General features: G+C 41.9%; 1 protein-coding gene across 1 annotated transcript; it reads left to right on the forward strand.

Annotated features, from left to right (window-relative positions):
* The first annotated feature begins 10,439 nt into the window (after positions 1–10,439).
* Positions 10,440–15,872, forward strand: LOC136626709 (oocyte zinc finger protein XlCOF22-like). Its single transcript, XM_066601720.1, has 3 exons — positions 10,440–10,444; positions 11,504–11,628; positions 14,244–15,872. The coding sequence occupies exons 1-3, from the start codon at positions 10,440–10,442 to the stop codon at positions 15,494–15,496; spliced, it is 1,383 nt and encodes a 460-aa protein (XP_066457817.1). The 3' UTR covers positions 15,497–15,872.
* Positions 15,873–20,921: the final 5,049 nt, after the last annotated feature.

A 20,921-nucleotide genomic window follows, 5' to 3' on the forward strand; every position in this document is an offset into this window, starting at 1 on the left:
CCAAATAGATTTTTTTCCCCAAATGTATTTGCAAAGGCCCACTGCCTATATTCAATCAATATGTCTTCTGTCCCTGCCTAAGCGCTTCTGGCCCTGGAGTATGTCAAAGAACTGCAGAGTGTTGCACTGTGGACTGCAATATAGCGGTGATTTCACAGCCCAGACAGAGCCAGGAAATAATTTTGCGCAAGCCTGCTGTAACACTTAGCTGGCTGCGTATGAATTTGGAGAACTACTACACCCAGCAGAGACCCAGAACACTGAGGACACTCACAGGCAGCCCAAATAGATTTTTTTCCCCAAATGTATTTGCAAAGGCCCACTGCCTATATTCAATCAATATGTCTTCTGTCCCTGCCTAAGCGCTTCTGGCCCTGGAGTATTACTGCAGGGCGCAATGCTCTGCACGGCCGATATACCAAAAAAAAGCAGTCTCCACAGTACTGCACACGGTTAGATGTGGCCCTAAGAAGGACCGTTGGGGTTCTTGAAGCCTAAAATACTCCTAACACTCTCCCTATAGCAGCTCCACCAAGATAGCACTTTCCCTAAAGTATGTCAGAACGCATCTGTGGCGAGCCACGGGAGGGGCCAATTTTTATACTCGGGTGACACCTGATCTCGCCAGACACTCACTGCAGGGGGGTGGTATAGGGCTTGAACGTCGCAGGGCGAAGTTGTAATGCCTTCTCTGTTTTTCTATTGGCCAGAAAAGCGCGCTAACGTCTCAGAGATGAAAGTGAAAGTAACCCGAACATCGCGTGGTGCTCGTTACGAGTAACGAGCATCTCGAACACGCTAATACTCGAACGAGTATCAAGCTCGGACGAGTACGTTCGCTCATCTCTACCTGTGATACATTTAAGGTAGCTATTCGGGCGGACAAAATACCTTCTGGTCAACATAAAGGATATTTTAATGCGTCAACAAGTGATGAAGTAGCTATTGCTATCACTGGCAATTATTTTGGAAAAATACAATAGTCAGTTGCAGCGACTGGCTGCAGGACCCTCTCATTTTTTGCCATGGAGAGGATGGCTTGTGTTGACGGACAGCAGCTTCTGCCGGCGTTCCGGAGGAGTCTTATCCCATGCCTCGCAGCCGCCAGCCTCAGGTTTGTGAGGTGCAGCCACCGTCTCGTCGCTTCAAGATCTTCTGGATGTCTTCTGAAATCAGTAAATCTTCCAAAACTTCTCTTTCCTGCTTCATGTAGTGTTTATAGCATTTAGCAGGAAGAGCTGGACACGTTTTGGACACCTGATCCTTCTTCAGCAGCCGGACTCATACAAATCACTTACAAATTTATTACAACATAATAAATCCCCCTGGTTAACCCCTTCCTGCTCCGGGGGTTATATGTACGCGCTAGGAGAGAAGGCATTCCTGTAAATGGACGAACAGTTACATCCTATAGATGGTGCGGACAGAGAAGTTGAGCGTCCATCATCTGACTGCTGGCCTACCACTGCAACAGCAGCATCTAAAAGGTTCACAGAGGGAGAACCATGTAAATGTGGAGGGACAATGGGTTGCCATGGCAAATAAATGCGTCAATAGCGTTGGGGTCTGTGATCACTAGGATAAGCTATGATGCATTGCAGTACAGCAGTGTATTATCAGAGCGATCATAGCCTCACCGGTTCAGTTTCCCTCCAGGGACATAAATATATATGTATATATATATTAATTTTGGTATCATCATAATTGTACAAGTCTGCAGAAAAAAGTTATCATGTCATTTATGCTGCATGATTAACTCCTACACATACGGTTCCGCCCCTCCATCTCGTATGGGAAAGATCATTGTACAAATTGTTAAACAGCATGTCTGCAAGTACTTGGATAAGAATGGAGTAATTACCAGAGCCAGCATGGGTTTGTAACAAGCAAGTCATGTCAGTCAAATCTAATATCTTTCTATGACAGAATCACCGACTGGGTTGATCAGGGAAATGCGGTGGATATAGTATATCTTGACTTTAGTAAAGCATTTGACAAAGTATCTCATACCATACTCATTGAAAAAATGACCAAACATGGGATTGACAAGGCAACAGTTAGGTGGATTCAGAACAGGCTACATGATTCCACTCAAAGAGAGGTCATAAATGCCTACGCATTCAAGTGGAAGAATATTTTGAGTCGGGTATCACAAGACTGTGTCCTAGGCCTAGCGTTCAAGATTTTTATTAATGATTTAGATAAGGGAATTGAGGGAGAAACCTATTGAGTTTTCAAACGACACAAAGGCAGGAACAATGGCTTAACATTGGAGGAGAGAGGATTCAAAAAAATCTGGACAAACGTTAACAGTGGGTGGCGACTTACAGAATGGTATTTAACAGGGAGAAATGCAAAGTCCTACATCTGAGCAAGAAACATGAAAAAAAAAACATACAGCATGGTAGGAGTTGGGCTAAGCACCAGCACTTGTGAAAAGGACTAAGGTATACTAATAGATCATAGGCTGAACATGAGTCAATAATGTGATGCAGCAGCCAAAAAGGCAAACACATTTCTGGGATGAATTAAGAGAAGCATAAAGTCTAGATCACGTGAGGTCATTATCCCCTCTACTTATTTAGACCTCATCTGGAATACTCTGTCCAGTTTTTTGCACCACAATTTTAAAAAGACATCAGCAAACTGGAGCAAATTCAAAGAAGTCACCAAGATGGTGAGCGGTCTGCAAATCATGTCCTACGAGGAATAGTTAAAGGACTCGGGAGTATTTAGCTTGCAAAAAAGAAGGTTGAGTGGAGACTTAATAGCTGTCTACAAATATCTGAAGGGCTGTCACACTGCAGAGGGATCAGCCCTATTCTCATCTGCACAAGGAAAGAGTAGAAGCAATGGGACGAAACTGAAAAGGAGGAGACACAGATTAGATACAAAAAAAAAATTTCTTAAGTGAGGGTAATTAATCCAAGAGAAAAACAAATACTCAGCAGCATATTCTCCCATAACGAAAAGACAAGCAGCTTCGTTTTGACCTCCACCGTCTTTTTCAAGCTTGATCACATGACCAGGTGTCTACGCAGAGACCTGCATACACTGAGCGTAGAGACCGGGTCATGTGATCCCTTTTCTCCTCCCACACGGGTGACTGATCAGATGATAGTGTCATCATCGCAGGTCATGTAGGCACAGATTACTTCCATGTCCCCTGTCTGGCTCTGCAGTTGGAGTTTTGCGGCTCCCAGCTTCTTATAGTGTAGACACCAGGGAGGCGGCAGGAGATTATTGACCATGTAACGCTACTTTGGGAAGTTTGGAAACAAACAAAATTAAAAAAGAAAAAGTTCAAGCACTCTAGAGGTTGCGTAGATGACTTATGTCCAAAAGAAGGTAGCATGCAGAGAAAAGCAATGGCACTTATGTAGAGATGAGCGAACCTGCTAGAAAAGCAATGGCACTTATGTAGAGATGAGCGAACCTACTCGGCCACGCCCCTTTTTCGCCCGAGCACCGCATTTTTCGAGTACTTCCGTACTCGGGCGAAAAGATTCGGGGGGCACCGTGGGTGAGTGGGGGGTTGCAGCGGGGAGTGGGGGGGGGGGGAGAGGGAGAGAGAGAGGGCTCCCCCCTGTTCCCCGCTGCTACACCCCGCTCTGCCACGCCTCCCCCGCCCCCGAATCTTTTCACCTGAGTACGGAAGTACTCGAAAATCGCGGTGCTCGATCGAGTAATTACTCGAAACGAGTAGGTTCGCTCATCTCTACACTTATGTTATTTGTGGGGGAGGGGTCCAAGATTGAAAACACCCCCACTTGTGCTTTAAAATAATCACTGGAGAGGATAAGGCCCATGATCCCAAATTGGATACTATTTTATTGCTAGAATATACCCCCACTTGTGCTTTAAAATAATCACTGGAGAGGATAAGGCCCATGATCCCAAATTGGATACTATTTTATTGCTAGAATATACATACAGAAATCAAAGTCCTGCAACACATTTCGAAGGAGGTTCTCTTTTTATCAAGCGTAAAGGAAAGGACACTCAATTTATAAAGTACATGGTCTCTCGTCTACTGATTAGTGTGTTTGCAATCTACCTCCAAAATGCTCAACTGGGTGTGTAATTCCTGACAATTTGGGTGTGGCTAAACTCAGAAGGTAGTGATGCTCAATCACATTGCCTGGAGCACAAAAATGGCACTCAATTGGCCAGAAGATCAGAAGAGCAGTCAAATTGTCCCGCCAAAATGACCATTTTGGCACATGGTTTTCCACCATTTCGGCGTGCAAATGCCAAAAGAGTGCCGCTATCTGCATCGCTGGAGCGCACGTTCTTGTTGTCCAGCATCTGGAAATGGTTGGTGGATCAACAGTGTTACATTGCCCATATGAAAATTATAAGACTAAATTAAAAAATCATAATATGAGTAAAGAAGTAGGACTTAATTCACCATAAATACATAGAGGGACATAAAAATATATAAACAGTTAAGTTTTTTGTTTTTTTTCAATAGCATGTTACTGGATTGTAGGTGGGATTATGGTGAGAATAAACTGTAATGTATAAACTGAGTAACTAAATAGATAAATGAGTGTGGTGAAGAATATATGGCCGACATATGTGATGGAAACAGGAGGGGTTGAACCAGAGATTCACACAGACCGCCCAGGGAGGTAACGAGATTAGCGCCGTTTGGGTTGTTTAAAAATGGGTTGTTGAAATTTAAAATAATGAATAATAGTAAGAAATAAATTAAAATGGGTGGTCTGCTTAAAGTTTGAATATAAATCATTTTGACATTAGCTCAAAATGCAAGATGTTGGTTATTACACCACATGGTAGAAAAGCTCTTGAACAGGAAGACATTTCTATTAAAACATTGAAATAAAAATTATATAGATTAAACCAAAACATAAAGTAAATATGAAGTTATTTATCGTAAAAAGGTAACCCGAAATTTAAAACCTCAAAATTTTGTGCGCCTATGTGCGCAAAAAAATACACTCCACGGATGTACAAAATGCGCGTGACCGAAGCCCCGTGCATTTTTAGACATGTGAGCAAAAAAGTGTGTGGAGCAGCTGTGCTTGTAGAAGCGCAGCTGCTTCATGAAGGTCCCCCCATCACTGAACACTGTGACAGCACTGTCAAAGTGTTCAGTGATGATGGGACTCCTTGCAGGGATGAAAGAATCCCCTGCAACAGCTGTGACAGCTTTGGCAGAGGAGCGCGATACCATCCAATTGCTTTCAATGGGACCGGCGCTGCTGCTGCCCCATAGAAGGCAATGAGATGAAGGCAACCCCTGCTGCAATTCATTTTCAGGATGGGGGTTCTTGAAATATAAGCCCTACCCTAAAAATAATCCCTAGCTGTGAAAAAAATAAATAAATGAACCCACCTAGAAGCAATGTCTGGCTCTTCTCCCCATCCCTAGAAATCTTCATCTGCCTTCTGGTGGCCAGGTATTGAAAAATCTCCGCCTCCATAAAGTGCTGCCTCCAATCAGAGGCAGCACTCAGCCATTCATTGAATGACAGCTGAGCAGTGCCTCTGTTTGGTCTGAGCGCTCAGTCAATCAGAGGCAGTGCTCAATGATTCATTGAATTCACAGCTAGGGATGATTTTCGGGATAGGGCTTATATTTCAAGCCCCCCAAAAGAATAATCGCAGCAGGCGTTACTGTCATCCCACTGCTGTCAATGGGGTGGCTGTCAATGGGGTGTCCTCGCTGCAGACCCCTCATCACTGAACACTGTGACAGTGCTGTTACAGTGTTCAGTGATGAGAGGACTCCTCGCGGGGCTTAACAGATTTTGCATTAGGGCCCATATACAGAAAGTTCCCCTCTCCATCTATTATTTCACATGTTACCTGTGGTGGTTTATGTTCTTTGTTCCACTATGTAAACATAGCCCAGGAACTTAATGCTTTTTTTTTCTATCCGCCCTCCAAACAAAGTCCCCTAATCCCCTGTCACTGCTGTCTTTACGCGCAGCACGGACCTTACCGGCACGCATTTAAAGCACGCCTGTCCTATCTTTTGTAGGTACGAGTATTTTGAGCCTCTAAAAAAATGGAAATGTGAGCACTTCATAGGAAACCAATGGTTCTAACAGATGTGATTTTTTTTGCGCACATAGGTGCGCAAAAAACAAAATGCTCATCTGACGCAGCCTGAGGTGTAAGTGTTCTCATCCGGAAAATAGAAAACATTTAATTTCTCCTTAATGTCAAAAATTCCCCTTGAGGAATCTTTTCCAGTGGTGTCAAATGCATGTAGGTGGGGTCACTATCATGGTGGCCGAGAAAATGTTTAGAGGCCCCATGCTTCGTGAACCCCATCTGGATATTCCAGCGATAGTGGTTTGATCTAGTTTTCAGCAAGTAGGCAATCCACAAAGTAGATGTAGGTCAAACCACAATTCATAAAGTCCCTAAGGGGTATTGATTTAATTGTCCTGTATCAATTTCCTTCCAGTTATGATAAATGTTAGAGCAACACTTACAACCCCCGTATCCCACACTTAAAGGAGTCTTTTAATGATGGGCCCATGGCTGATCGAATACTGTGGAGAGCGCTCTGTTTGCAATGGTGAAGAGAAGGTTCCAAAATAGCAGCCTATGGTTTCTACGGAAGACCACCGATGGATGTTCTGGAATTTTAGTAACTAAGAGAGGATACCCCCATAGAGTTTCCCACTTTTTGCTCAAAATATTCTTCAATAGGGAATGTTGGGAGTTACATTGGGTTCTAAACTATATTTTTTGTTAAATATAGCCATGTTGATGATAACATAATGTTATAGCTTTTGAAAAGTGGAAATAACCCCCCACCCCCCCAAAAAAAAAAAATAGTTGATCCCTACTGTATCTTATTGGCTCTATACAGACTGTTGTTTTTCACATCTTGATTTCCCTTCATCATTGACGCTCCAAGATGATCTGTATTTATTATTAATTCTCGTGATCCCATGTGAGAGAACTTGGGAAGTCAACTGTGTAAGGTTTAGATTTAATGCTTTATACGCAGTGTTCAGTAGTGAGGGGACTCCATTAGGGGATGAAGAAATTACAAAAATTACAGAAATTACAAAAGTTACATGTGGTATTCCATTATTTGGAAGGAAAGGAGGTGGGGTTGATACAAAAGGTACAGGGACAGGAGGTGGAGCAAGGGGGAACACAGCAATGTGACGATAATATGTGATATACAGTATTTTTCGGACACAAACGGGGTAGGGGTAATATAGGAGGTCTGGGACAGGAAGTGTACATGATGGGCAAAAGTGGATAGCCATAGGAATAGACAGAGGGCATATTGTGGGGATGGGGGGCTAGATCATTGGTATGCTTCTATGAAGAGGTGTGTCTTTACGGTACATCAGAAGCTCTGTGTGTCAGCGATTGTCCGGATGTTGTGGGGTAGAGCATTCCAGAGGATCGGTGCTGCTGTAGAGGAATCTTGGAGGCGAGCATGTGAAGTTAGAAATAGAGAGGTGTTTAGTCTGAGTGTGTTAGCAGAACGGAGCGCGTGGGTGAGTTATGCATGGACAGGAGGGAAGCGATGTACAGTGGAGCGCATCATGGAGAGATATAACACAGTAGCATATTAGATATTTAATGGGATTTTGTCACAAAAACAAAAATTCTAGTTGCTGGACCCCCCCTTAAATTAATAAAGCATTCTCACCTCTCCTCAGCCCTGAATGGAAGTTAGTTTACTGCTGCTTCCAATCAGAGGTTGTACTCCTTGCATCAGTGCTAATATTCTGGGTGGATCAGGCCAGTGCTGGGGCAATGGTAGCCATTTACCTGCATTCCAGGGGGCTGACGATTGGTGAGTATAATCTATTTTGTATTTTACGTGGGGTGCAGAAGTTGGTAAAAAAATTTTTTTGTGACAACCCCCCTTAAAGGCAAGTTTCAGCTGAGGATATTACGGACACATTTCCTCGTCTGTGATACGGACGTGTGTTCCAGTCCAACCACGGGTTTTACTGACCAGAATTCAAAGCATCATAGGTCCCAATAATCCTCTGAGTTCGGCTCAATAAACCTTGCGGTAAAAATCCCATTATTGTGTTTATCATCTTTAGGGTACACGCACAACGACGTTTTTTCATTCATTTTCAGATCCATTCATTTGATGGGGGTAAATTCACATAGACTTTTTTGTTTATTCGGATGAATACTCCAAAAAAAAAAATAGCAGCATGTCCCGTTCTTGTCCGAATCTCAGCTGATAATAGTACATCACTGTGTAGTGTCCCGCACATCGGATGCACATGGGTGGGATGGCCAAGTGTTAACTGATCACTGTTGCGCCCGAGAATCTCGGGCACAACTTTTTAAATGTCTGTGCTTATGTATCTTTAGACCATACTTATATTGGCGCGTGCAAGACTGATCCAATACTGAACTTTTAATATGCATTCTTACCTGTGAGTGCGATGTGTGTTTTGTGAAAAAAGGCATCGCTGCACATGAGATTTTCACATGTGTTAAAATAGCATGTTGTTCAAATAGTAAAATAGAAAAACAGAACATTTACGGTGCACTCGCATAAACACCGTACAGCATGCGATTGTGGTGCAAATTTTTTTTGTTCCAAAGAAAATAATAAGCAGTATCACCCAAAAATAGGACATTCTGCGATCAGTTCAAGAGAAAAATGGCTCATGTAAATTAACCCATGTAAAATAATGGGCTCTTTTCATGTGCAATTTGTGTGCATCCCGCAACGCAGAGAAATCATACTAAAAATCGCCCGTCTAAAAACACGCATATTCATTGCTGTCTTTGAATCAACTATAATACAGAGATTTGCAGGTGGGTGGGGGGTTACATTGTCTTGTCTTCTTCCCTTTCAGGATACTCAGCTGATATCTTCTATAGCAGATCATTTTCCTGATTGACCCGACAAGAATGGAGAGGAACCGGGACAAGATGGCGGAGGGTATATTCACCCTCACCCTAGAGATACTCTTCCGGCTTACAGGAGAGGTGAGAGATTCTGGGGATGACGTCACGTTCCATCATTCTTATCTATGTCAGTCTCTGGTCACATCTACGGCAGAGGATTTACTGCTGATTCATCATAAATTCCGGGAAAATAATAGAGCCGGTTGTTCTGGCAGAATGACAGAAACCCAACAGATCTACTATAAGGCAATTGAAGGTTGTTGGGGGTCATTATTGTCTGTCATCTGACAGAACCAAAACTCTGATCATTTTGTTCTTCTGCTCCTGTGACTGAGTAGAACAACGGAGATGATGAACACAGATGTGAGGAGAATCTTACTAATTGTTGGACATAACTGGAGACATGAAGGACTCCGGGAATGTCTGCAGGGATATTTATGGATGTATCTCCCCATAAACAGGATTACACGGTAGTGAAGAAGACTTCTAGTGACGACTGTCAGGCCCCAGTATCTGATAGATTGGGAAGACCCCTTAGTCCAATCACAGGGCCTCCACCTCACTCCCTGATACTGGAGGAGATCGATGAACAGAAGATCCTAGAACTCACCAACAAGATGATTGAGCTGCTGACTGGAGAGGTGACGCTGCTGGGAATGCTGGGACATTATTCAGTAACGCTATGGGGTTTAAGGTGTCTGGGTGATGACAGTATCATTGTGTTGTCAGGTTCCTATAAGGTGTCAGGACGTCACTGTCTATTTCTCCATGGAGGAGTGGGAGTATTTAGAAGAACACCAGGATCTGTACAAGGACGTCATGATGGAGGACCACCAGTCCCCCCCATTACCAGGTAATAGACAGGACTAAATCCACACGGCCTTTATTATTGGTATGTAGAGAATGAAGTCAGTGGCTGTCTGTGTTTTCTGCAGGTAGAACCAGTAAGAGAACAGCAGCGGAGAGGTGTCCCTATCCTTCTCTTTCACAGGATGATCAGGTAGATGGAGAGAAGGTCTCATGAAATCTCTCTGGTCAGTAGGATGGCTGACAAGGTCTTGTGTTCAGTCTAATTATATATTGCACGGAAAATTTTATGAAGTCAAGGTTACTTTAGAGTAACTGAGGAATAAAATGTGTATACACACAGAGGAGCATTAGATTTTTCTCAGGCTGCGTGTACCGATGTCCCTCTGCAGAATATGCCACCCCTCACACTCTCCTCATTTAGGACCTAAAGAATACTTGCGCCAAATTTTACGATTGTACGACAACAGGAAACTACATTACATAGGGATGCACTTACCTTTGCAATTAGCATTGAATAATTGACTTGTGACCCCTTTACTTTCCCTATTTAGGAACTAAAGAATGCTCCTGTCAAAGTTCATGTTTGTATGACAGCAGGAAGTTAGAGAATTAGATTTGCTACATTACACAGGGGTGCCAATACTTTTGCACTTAGCATTGCATTTTCAAGTTGTGACCCCCTTTACTTTTTCTATTTAGGACCTAAAGAATGGTCATGCCTAATTTCTTGTTTGTTCGACATCATGAAGTTAGAGAATTAGATTTGGTACATTACACAGGGGTGCCAGTATTTTTGCAATAAGCATTGTAGTTTTAAATTTTGACCCCTATACTTTTACTATATAGGACCTAAAGAATGCTCCTGCCAAATTTCATGTTTGTACGACATCGGAAAGTTAGAGAATTAGATTTGGTACATTGCACAGGTGTGCAAATACATTTGCACTTAGCATTGAATTTTTGAGTTGTGATTCCTTTACGTTTCCTATTTAGGACCTAAAGAATGGTCATGCCGAATTTCATGTTTATGCGACATCGGGAAGTAAGAGAATTACTTAGTCAGTGAGGGCTTTCCCTTTATATGTATACTAACTGATAGGCTCGGCCATGCCCAATTTAATTTGATATAGGTGTTTACATGTTGTTTGCACGGAAAATTTAATGAAGTCAAGGTTAGTTTAGAGTAACCGAGGAATAAAATATGTATACATATAGAGGAGCGTTAGATTCTCCTCAGGCTGCAAGTACCAATGTCCCTCTGCAGAATGTGCCACCACTTCCACTCTCCCCATATAGGACCTAAAGAATGCTTGAGCCAAATTTCACGCTTGTACGACACCGAGAAGTTACATTACATAGGGGTGCACTTACCATGACCCCTTTGATTTTCCTATTTAGGACCTAAAGAATGATCATCCCAAATTTCATGGTTGTATGACATCAGGAAGTTAGAGAACTGGTCAGTGAGTGAGTGAGGGCTTTCACACACACACACACACACACACACACACACACACACACATATATATATATATATATATATATATATATATATATAATTGTGTAATGAGAAAGCTGGAGATGGCGGGATTACAGCCAACCACAGACATTAGATCTCTGCATCTTTTCTAGTTCTGGAGACTTCTGGTTGGAATAAAGAAGCAACAGGTTGGAGTTATACAGGAGACCTGCAGCTATTTGGCCCAGATCACTACTGCTGTCATGTCATTCCGGCTCCTCATACTAATTAATGACCTTTTCTGGCCATATAAAACCTCCCACATGACTTCTCCAACTGTGTGATGACTTTTACAATATTTATTTCACAGCTGGTGAATCCGGATGAAGATCCGATCCCTATTGATGCTACAGAGACACATGTGAGGGGGGATCAGCCGTGTAAGGAGGGGATTCCTACAGATGACCCCCCAGGTGAGACTACATGTAGAGAAGACTCTGTATTGTCAGGGTTTTCTGCTGAATGTTGCCTTATTTAGCCAAAAACAATGTTAAGAATTTTTTTCATAATATGCTGCTCAAACAAAAATTAGAGGACCTTTTAAGTCACATTAGGATTAAAACTATCAGTCCCGCACACAATAGCAGTTTTAAAAAAATCCATATTAACCTCTTGTAGTTTTTGTTAGTACTATTTTAGAATACATACGACTTTTTGATTGCTTTTTATTACATTTTGTCTCTCATTTTCCCATTGATAGGACTGTGTGAGGGCTCGATTTTTGTGGGGTGACCTGTAGTTTGCATTGGTACCATTTTGGGGAACATATAAAACTTTTTGATAGCTTTTCATTATTTTATTTTTTTCTGATGGAGACCTAAGTAGACCTTTATGGATGTGGTAATACCAATTTGTAGATTTTTTTAATTTTACTTTAGATTTTTACAATCCTAATAAAAAAACACTGTTTATTTCTCGACTTTTGCATTGGGAGACACAGTTGAAAACCATGGGTATAGCTACTACCACTATAGGGTGTACACTAAGCAAAAAAAAAAGTGTTAGTTTCTCCTCCCAGCTATACACCTCCTGCAGAAGCCAGCTAATCAGTTTTAGCTCAGAGTCTCGGAGCTCTACTGTCTATGGTAGTTAGGTGAGTATTTTCTCCACTGAGGTAAGTATTCTCTCCTCCCTCTTTTCCTTCCTCTTTCTTTTTACCACCACCACTGCAGCCAACTTTCTTTACTCCACTTCCAACCCACCCACCCACCCAACAAAACCAGTCAACCTATACCAAGCTTCCTAGCAGATGCTCCTTGGGGTGGCATGTTCCTGGGGAGTATGAAGATTTCCCTATGAGAGACAGTTGACTAGCCAATACTGTTTCTAAAGCTATTTGTGGTAAGAGTTCTCATCTACCAGAAAACAAAGCCAGCCACGTGTGGTTCTGCACAGAAGAAGAGGCTCCAGATTTGTTTCTTTTGCCGCTCCAAAACAAAACACTCTCCTACAAACTGCGCCCGTCCTGGTGTCCCTGGCCACTATACTCCAAGCCCGCCTATACTAAATCTTCTGTGTGTATGGCTGTCCCCAACCAAGGCAATCAGAGTGGGGTGATGACTTTTTTTATTCAAGGAGACCTAACTCACTCATGGCTCGGACATCTATGTTCAGAAGGTTATCTCTTCGAGCTATGCCATATAGTTTTCTACAAACCCAAAGATTGCTTCTTCAGTTCCAAAATTCCGATCTCTCCTTCATAGTGCAATGCTTTGGCTTATGTGATACACACTTTCTCCTCTAAGGTTGTAATTGTCCCTGTTTCGCCATAAACAGTGCAGGGGGTTATATTCCAATCTCTTCACAAGGAGGACGGCACTGTCCGACCTGTTCTGCATCTGAAGAGATTAAATCAATATGTCAAGGTTCAACAGTTCAGCGTGGAGTTGTTGAGATCTGTCATTGCGCCCATGGGAGTTTCTGTCATCCATTGATATTAAAGGGGTTGTCCCGCGGCAGCAAGTGGGTCTATACACTTCTGTATGGCCATATTAATGCACTTTGTAATGTACATTGTGCATTAATTATGAGCCATACAGAAGTTATCAAAAGTTTTATACTTACCTGCTCCGTTGCTAGCGTCCTCGTCTCCATGGTGCCGACTTATTTTCGGCCTCCGATGGCCAAATTAGCCGCGCTTGCGCAGTCCGGGTCTTCTGCTCTCTTCAATGCAGCCGCTCGTGCAGAATGCCGGCTCCGTGTAGCTCCGCCCCGTCACGTGCCGATTCCAGCCAATCAGGAGGCTGGAATCGGCAATGGACCGCACAGAAGAGCTGGGGTCCACGGAGGGAGCAGACCCCGGCGGCCATCTTCAGCAGGTGAGTATGAAGACGCCGGACCGCCGGGATTCAGGTAAGCACTCTCCGGTTTGTTTTTTTAACCCCTGCATCGGGGTTGTCTCGCGCCGAACGGGGGGGGGGGGGGGGGGGTTAAAAAAAAACAAAAAACCGTTTCTGCGCGGGACAACCCCTGTAAGCAATTCACCTAGTGATTAGTGAAAAGTTTACAAAGTAATAGAGGATGCACTTACTTGGATGAGGAGTTTGCAGGCACCAGTGATCCTCTAGGTTCGCTTTTAATGTAAGAGGCTTTATATCTATTAGTTCCACGCTTGAAAAAGGAGGTGAATCTGTCTATAAACACTCCAAAACACGTTGCACTTCTCTGTGATTCCTGTACTGTTTGTCCAGTGCAGGACAACCTGAATAATGTGTGATACTTTCTTCTTAAAGCTTCTGTGCTCTGTAACCTTACTAGCTGTATGAGCCGTGGATAAGATCAGCAGCTGAGAGCTCCAGCTGTATGTACTAATTAAACGTCAACGCATGGGAAAACACAACAAATAAGCTTATTGGCTAAAATAATTTGTCCATTAGGATGGCTGTCAGTAGATTAGGCGCTCCACAAATTATTGTGGCTCATGTAAATGGGAAAAACCTTTAACAATTTATATGCAAATGTCATAAACTATTAGTATAATTGTAATGTTATATTCAAAAATATTAAAAATTCATTTTATTCTTGCCAGATTACAAAACTAGAAACTCCAAAGGACATCTGATATCAACAGATTATGAAGTGGAAGATCCTGGTATCATACAAGATACAAATGAAAAGCCGGCTATTATCCCAAATATGCCCTCAGCCCTTCACAGCAAAAATCTATCTTCTGATCCTTCTAAACATGTTTCATCTTCTGATTCATTGAAGAATGTTAAACAAAATAAAATTTACGGAACAGATGTTGAACAACAAAGAGTTCACACAGAGGAGAGGCCATATTCATGTTCTGAGTGTGGTAAATGTTTTAACAATAAATCAGATCTTGTTAAACATCAGAGAATTCATACAGGGGAAAAGCCATATTCATGTTCAGAATGTGGGAAATGTTTTAACCAAAAATCAAATCTTGTGTTACATCAGAGAAATCACACAGGGGAGAAGCCATATTCATGTTCTGAGTGTGGTAAATGTTTTAACCGAAAATCAAATCTTTTGTTACATCAGAGAATTCACACAGGGGAGAAGCCATTTTCATGTTCTGAATGTGGGAAATGTTTTAACAATAAATCAAATCTTGTGTTACATCAGAGAAATCACACAGGGGAGAATCCACATTCTTGTTCTGAATGTGGGAAATGTTTTAACAAAAAATCAAGTCTTGTTTTACATCAGATAATTCACACAGGAGAGAAGCCATATTCATGTTCTGAATGTGGGAAATGTTTTAAGCTAAAATCAAATCTTGTGTTACATCAGAGAATTCACACGAGGGAAAAGCCCCATTCTTGTTCTGAATGTGGGAAATGTTTTAACAATAAATCAAGTCTTGTTTTACATCAGAGAATTCACACAGGAGAGAAGCCATATTCATGTTCTGAATGTGGGAAATGTTTTAACAAAAAGTCAAGTCTTGTTTTACATCAGAGAATTCACACAGGAGAGAAGCCATATTCATGTTCTGAATGTGGGAAATGTTTTAACAAAAAGTCAAATCTTGTGTTACATCAGAGAATTCACACGAGGGAAAAGCCCCATTCTTGTTCTGAATGTGGAAAATGTTTTAACCAAAAATCAAGTCTTGTTTTACATCAGATAATTCACACAGGGGAGAAGCCATTTTCATGTTCTGAATGTGGGAAATGTTTTAGACGAAAATCACATCTTGCTGTACATGAGAGAACTCACACAGGGGAGAAGACATTTTCATGTTCTGAATGTGGGATATGTTTTAACCGAAAATCAAGTCTTGTGTTACATCAGAGAATTCACACAAGGTAGAGAAGATATTTTTATGTTCTGAATATGGGAAATCTTTTCACACATAAATATGTTCTTATTAAACATTAGAAAAAACACACAGAGGAGAAGCCACATTCATGTTAGGAATATGGGAATTCCCACACAAGGGAAGAAGCCATTTTTATGTTCAGAATGTGGCAAAAAATCCATTTACATGTTTAGATTGTGGTGAATGTTTTATGCATCATTTACATGTTTAGATTGTGGTGAATGTTTTATGCATAAATCAACTGTCGTTACTCATCTGAGAATTCACACAGGGGAGAAGCCATTTTCATGTTGAGAATGTGAGAAATGTTTTGTATTCAAAAGATTTTTATTGAAACTTTAAGGGTAATAGACAAAACACGAATACAATAAGATATCAAAGATTTAACATATAAGTTGTGATGAAATAAATAGTTTAACTTGTCCTATTGTTTTTTGCCTAATAACAATTGACTCATATTTTCATGTAAACTTAGGAGTAATTTTGTTGGTGACATTTGCCACCTCTCTGTATATACCTCTCAAGTATGAATATACCTGAAGCCCTGCTTAAGATAATCAGAAAGGGCTCGGCCTATGGTGTAACAGCTGGCGCCTGAACAGGGACTAAGTGACCAGAACCTCTGATCCGACTTACTCTCGAACGGACAGAATGCACAGACCCATAATCAGGACCATGCTGGCTGGTAAGAAACTGTTATTCTTATCCCTCATTGTGTCTCTGTGATTCTGTCTGGTCAAAGTTAGGTAAGTGTGTTCATTTATATTGAGTGGTTCATTTAAGGTCTAAATTTGGTTCATTTTATATGACAAAGAACCCTGTCAAACAAGCTGTCTCGTTGTCTGGGTTTGAATGAATGTGTAACCCAATGTGTTTGAAGGCCATAATAGTGTCAATAGGTTGAATAATTGTCCTAGTGTGGATATTCTATGATCTAAGTTCCCTAATCTACTGGTAATATGTTCCCTATCCCTGACGAGGGACCGATTGTTTAGGTGGGTCCTGCCCTGTGAAGCCTGAGTTTTTAGGGGCACGCAGAAGAAACACCTGTGTATGTGGTTTAGGTGGGTCCTGCCCTGTGAAGACTGAGTTTTTAGGGTCACGCAGAGGGAACAATTATACTGTAGGACAAGTGTCTGACTTGTGACAAAAATCACTTGCCATAGTAAACATACCCTTCACAGTTAGGATAAATTAAAACATGTAAGCTTTATTGGGTATTTTAAAATAAGAAGATATTCGTGGGCGACAAATAGTTTCTAAAATCCCTCGAGGAGGGGTACAGTGAGTGTATACACACAAAACGACACGTGTACGATAGCAAGAATGTGGGTTGAGAATGTGTGTTTTCACTCGAAACAAAGAACTATGTTTCGGGGTTGGACAGTACTCCGTAAAATTTTCTGATAGCTCTATAGAATGTTTCTCTGTCACGAATTCAATATGAGAGCTACGTAGGCTATCTGTTAGTATGGTGTACTTCACAACCGATAAAGATAAAAAGATTTCCTCATTGGAGTAAAACCTTTGATCGAGATGATACTCAATTGTATTGCACTCTAATAAACTTAGTTAGGAAATGTTGTTTTAATGTATAGATTTGAAATTCTTGACTCAACGCGTTTCTCCGCGAGATATTGGCAGTTCATCAGGAGTGTGGACTTTACGGTGAACTCAAATGTTGGTTCGTTGAGAGTATAAAGTATTCACCACATTGGTTCATGGAATAGGTTACATAAGACCAGGTCCCGCAAGGTATGCACGGTAGCCGGTCTGGTGTAGCCCAGTTGGTGATGTCTCATATCATAGATGTATGTCCTAGATTTAGATTTTATGCTGATGCATGCTCAAAACATGCATACAGCGTTTGCCACTGGCACAGTTCTTTAGGAGCTTAGTGAAGAGTGCTGCCAACAAAGCCGCCACAAACAATCCTACAAGAGGATACTTTGTCTAGGAGATGCTATAGACAAAGCCCCAATTTTTTTGATGCTTGATTGATTTGTGACGTAAAATGAGGCTACGCGAGCCTTGGATTCGTGGGCTAAGCTTGCCAGATGGAAAATCTAATGGCCCAGAAAACCAATGTGATGGTGTTGGATCTCTTAAATATATAAGCCCTTCCCTGCAATTCATCCAGAAATGTGTTAAAATAAAAAAAATATATATACTCACCTTGTCCCGGCAGACGGAGTTCAGCGCGGCCAGCCTGCAGTGGGTGTGAAGGGGGTGTGAGTCAGACCTGCCCCTGATTGGCTCAGCGCTGAGCCAATCAGAGGCAGGTCTCACTCACACCCATTCATGAATTCATGAACTCCGTCTGCCGGAACAAGGTGAGTATATATATATATATATATATATATATATATATTTTTTTTTTTTTACACATTTCTGGATGAATTGCAGGAAAGGGCTTATATATTTAAGCCCTTCTCAACAATTCATCCCGCGCTCGCCCGTAGCGCATTGCTTTCAATGGAGCCGGCTGTATTGCCGGCTCCATCGAATGCAATGCGCTGGACAGCTCCGGCCCGTTTCTAATGAAACGCGGCTAGGAGCAGATTTTCGGGCGATTTTTGGGCCCCGGTCACGCGATTTGCGGATGCGCATCCGTCATGCGATCCGCAAATCGCGCAAAAAAACGCCCGTGTGACTAAGGCCTAAAGGCCCATTTACACCAGACAATGATTGCTTAAAAAAAAAGTCGCTAATCGGCAATCGTTTTAGCGATCATCGGTGCATGTAAATGTCTGCTTTTCGGGCAAAGCTGGCTGATCATTAATTCAGTCCAACCTAAAAATCGTTGTTCACTTTTATCAGTAGTTCTCCATGGGAGAGTGCTGATAGCATTGTTTCCCCTTGGAGAACAAAGGATCTGAACTCAGATAATAGCCCCAGGCTATTAACTGTGTTCAGGGAAGGCTTCATTTGCACACCTAATTAGTATTTAGGTAGCTGAGTAGCTACATAAATACCAATGATCACATACCAATGATTTATGCAAAATGATCGCTCAAAGCTGTCACTCAAATTGTTGTTTCAGCGATCTTTGAGCGATCATCTGCCCATGTAAACCAGCCTTAAGTCTTCACATAGTACCATTGCAACATATGATTAACAGGCTGCAGGAGTGGATACAGACAACATGCACCCCCACATGCAATAGATCCAACGTGCCCCGACTACTTGCTCATTAAAGCAGATGAAGGTTTTTATTGAAAATTGACAGTGAAATTTGTTATACAGTTCTATTAATTGTCTAGATAAGTTTTCTTTGTTCTATGGGAGATGAAGTAAGTTCTAAAGTGTGGGGCTCTGTCCTATAATGTGCTTGCTTGTCTGTGAAAAGATTTGTGAAGTGAAAATGTGTTATATTTTGCTGCACAAGAGAATGGGGATGTAATATTTGTCTATTCTGATCATAAATAATGTGGATCTGTTATTTTTGTGAATTTGTGTGTGGGGGTGTGAAGGACCCTTGTGCAAATTATATTGTGTTATATGGTATGTATACTGTTCGATTGCTGAATATGAAGTGTGAAAGAAATGCTCTAACAGAGGACAAGCACACCAGGGGTGGAGCTAGGTAATGTAAGGAGAGGGCAGGGAAGAAAAGTATGAAGCAACTCTGTCCCTCCCTGACACAGACCAGCCTAGAAGAGAGTGTATTTCTATTTCAGTAAATGTGTGTAATATATATATATATATATATATATATATATATATATATCACACAAAGGGCATTCCTTAAAGTTTGAAAATTAATTTTATTCATTTAGACTTGTTTTACTTGCAGGCTACTGGGACTGAGACCGGTTGTGTAAGGCGCAGTGGTCCTGTTTTTAGGCGTACTATTCATTACTCTCTCCCATTTTGCCATCTTTGCCTTGGTGTCAGGGCCTCTTTAGATAAATCCTGTACACGTGCATGGTTTGGAGGAGTTTTCTTTATGGTAAAAGGTACTGTTAGGTTGTGCTGGCTCAGATCTGTTGTGCTACATTGGTTTCTAGCAGCACAGCCTCACAAGTGTGGAATGATTGAGCTGGCTGGGTGTGGTGTTCTCCTGCTAGCCAATCACCACCAGTCTGGTTGCAGATAAATATCCTCCCTCTGCAAGAGGAAGCTGGTATCCCTTCACTCTAGGGTTTGTTGGTTTTGCATGCCTGTACTTGTGTTACGCATTTGAACAGTGGACTAACAGGGCTAGTCCAGTGTTTGGCATGTGGCCGGACATTAGGTGTGCATAGCCTTGTTCTGTTTATATGGTGTGAACAGTGTCAAGTTCTGTATGTCTGAACAGGGGGCTAGACATGAGGAGTGAACAGTCCTGTTCTATATGGTAGTGTGTTTGGCATGTGAACCCTAATGTGTTGTTGTGTCAATGGTGTCCTGTGCTGCCTGTTTTGTGTCTTGCTAGAGTAGGGACATGCGCAGAAGACCTGTGCGGCGCGAGCACGCTGGAGCGGCCCCATTCAACAGAACAGAAGAGCAGACTGCGCAAGCATGTCTAATGGAAGGAGAAGAAGGTTTCGGTCAGCGCCATAGAGACGGGGACGCCAACACCGGAGGGGGTAAGTGTATAACTTCTGTATGGCCAATATTTAATGCACAATGTATATTACAAAGTGCATTAATATGGCCATACAGAAGTGCTTAACCCCACTTGCTTTCGTGGGACAACCCCTTTAAGGAGTCGTATAAGTTTGCTTTCAGATGACTGAATTGTCCTCAAAATATTGACCATACCAAGTGTTGCAATAGACTTCCATTTCTGTAAAGCTCAAACAGAAACAGAATTCGTTCCACGCCAGCCAGTTTGGTGTTGTCTTGATATTGTTTTTTGACCAAAATGTAAAAGTATTGAATGGGGTCCTCAAAAAGGACTGTGATAACAAGTTCGTAAAACATTAACCCTTTGCAATCCAATTTTGGATTCAGGGTTTCCTAAGGGGCTTTCCCTTTCTGCCATTATACAATGGCGCTGTCTGCTGGCCAGAGCCAGTACTGCGGTATGGGACATACTGGAGAGGCCCCTGACAACGGAGCCGCCAGTAATATACAGTAAGAATACCCTGACGGACGTCGTCCGACATCGGAGCTGCACAGCCTTCAATCAGAATGTCTTCCGACATCAGACAGTGGATTGGAAAGGGTTAAGGAGTACTAGTGAGTAGTTCTCTCTGATAGTCAAAAATTGCTGGATTTGCACATACAGTCCCATTTCAGCAAAAACAATGCTATGCGTAGACATTTCAAACGTAAGGGTTTTTGTGGTATTTAATGGAAAATGTAGTAACAAAACACAAGGTATAGGAAGTACCACTTCCAGTTGCTGCTTGGTATCAGGATCCGTGTTTGGTATTAAATCTGTCTATTGCTAATGGAACACTAGGAAAAAGCCAAACCCTGTTCCAC

The sequence above is a fragment of the Eleutherodactylus coqui genome, chromosome 4 (assembly GCF_035609145.1).
Source record: "Eleutherodactylus coqui strain aEleCoq1 chromosome 4, aEleCoq1.hap1, whole genome shotgun sequence".
NCBI classification, from domain to species: domain Eukaryota; kingdom Metazoa; phylum Chordata; class Amphibia; order Anura; family Eleutherodactylidae; genus Eleutherodactylus; species Eleutherodactylus coqui.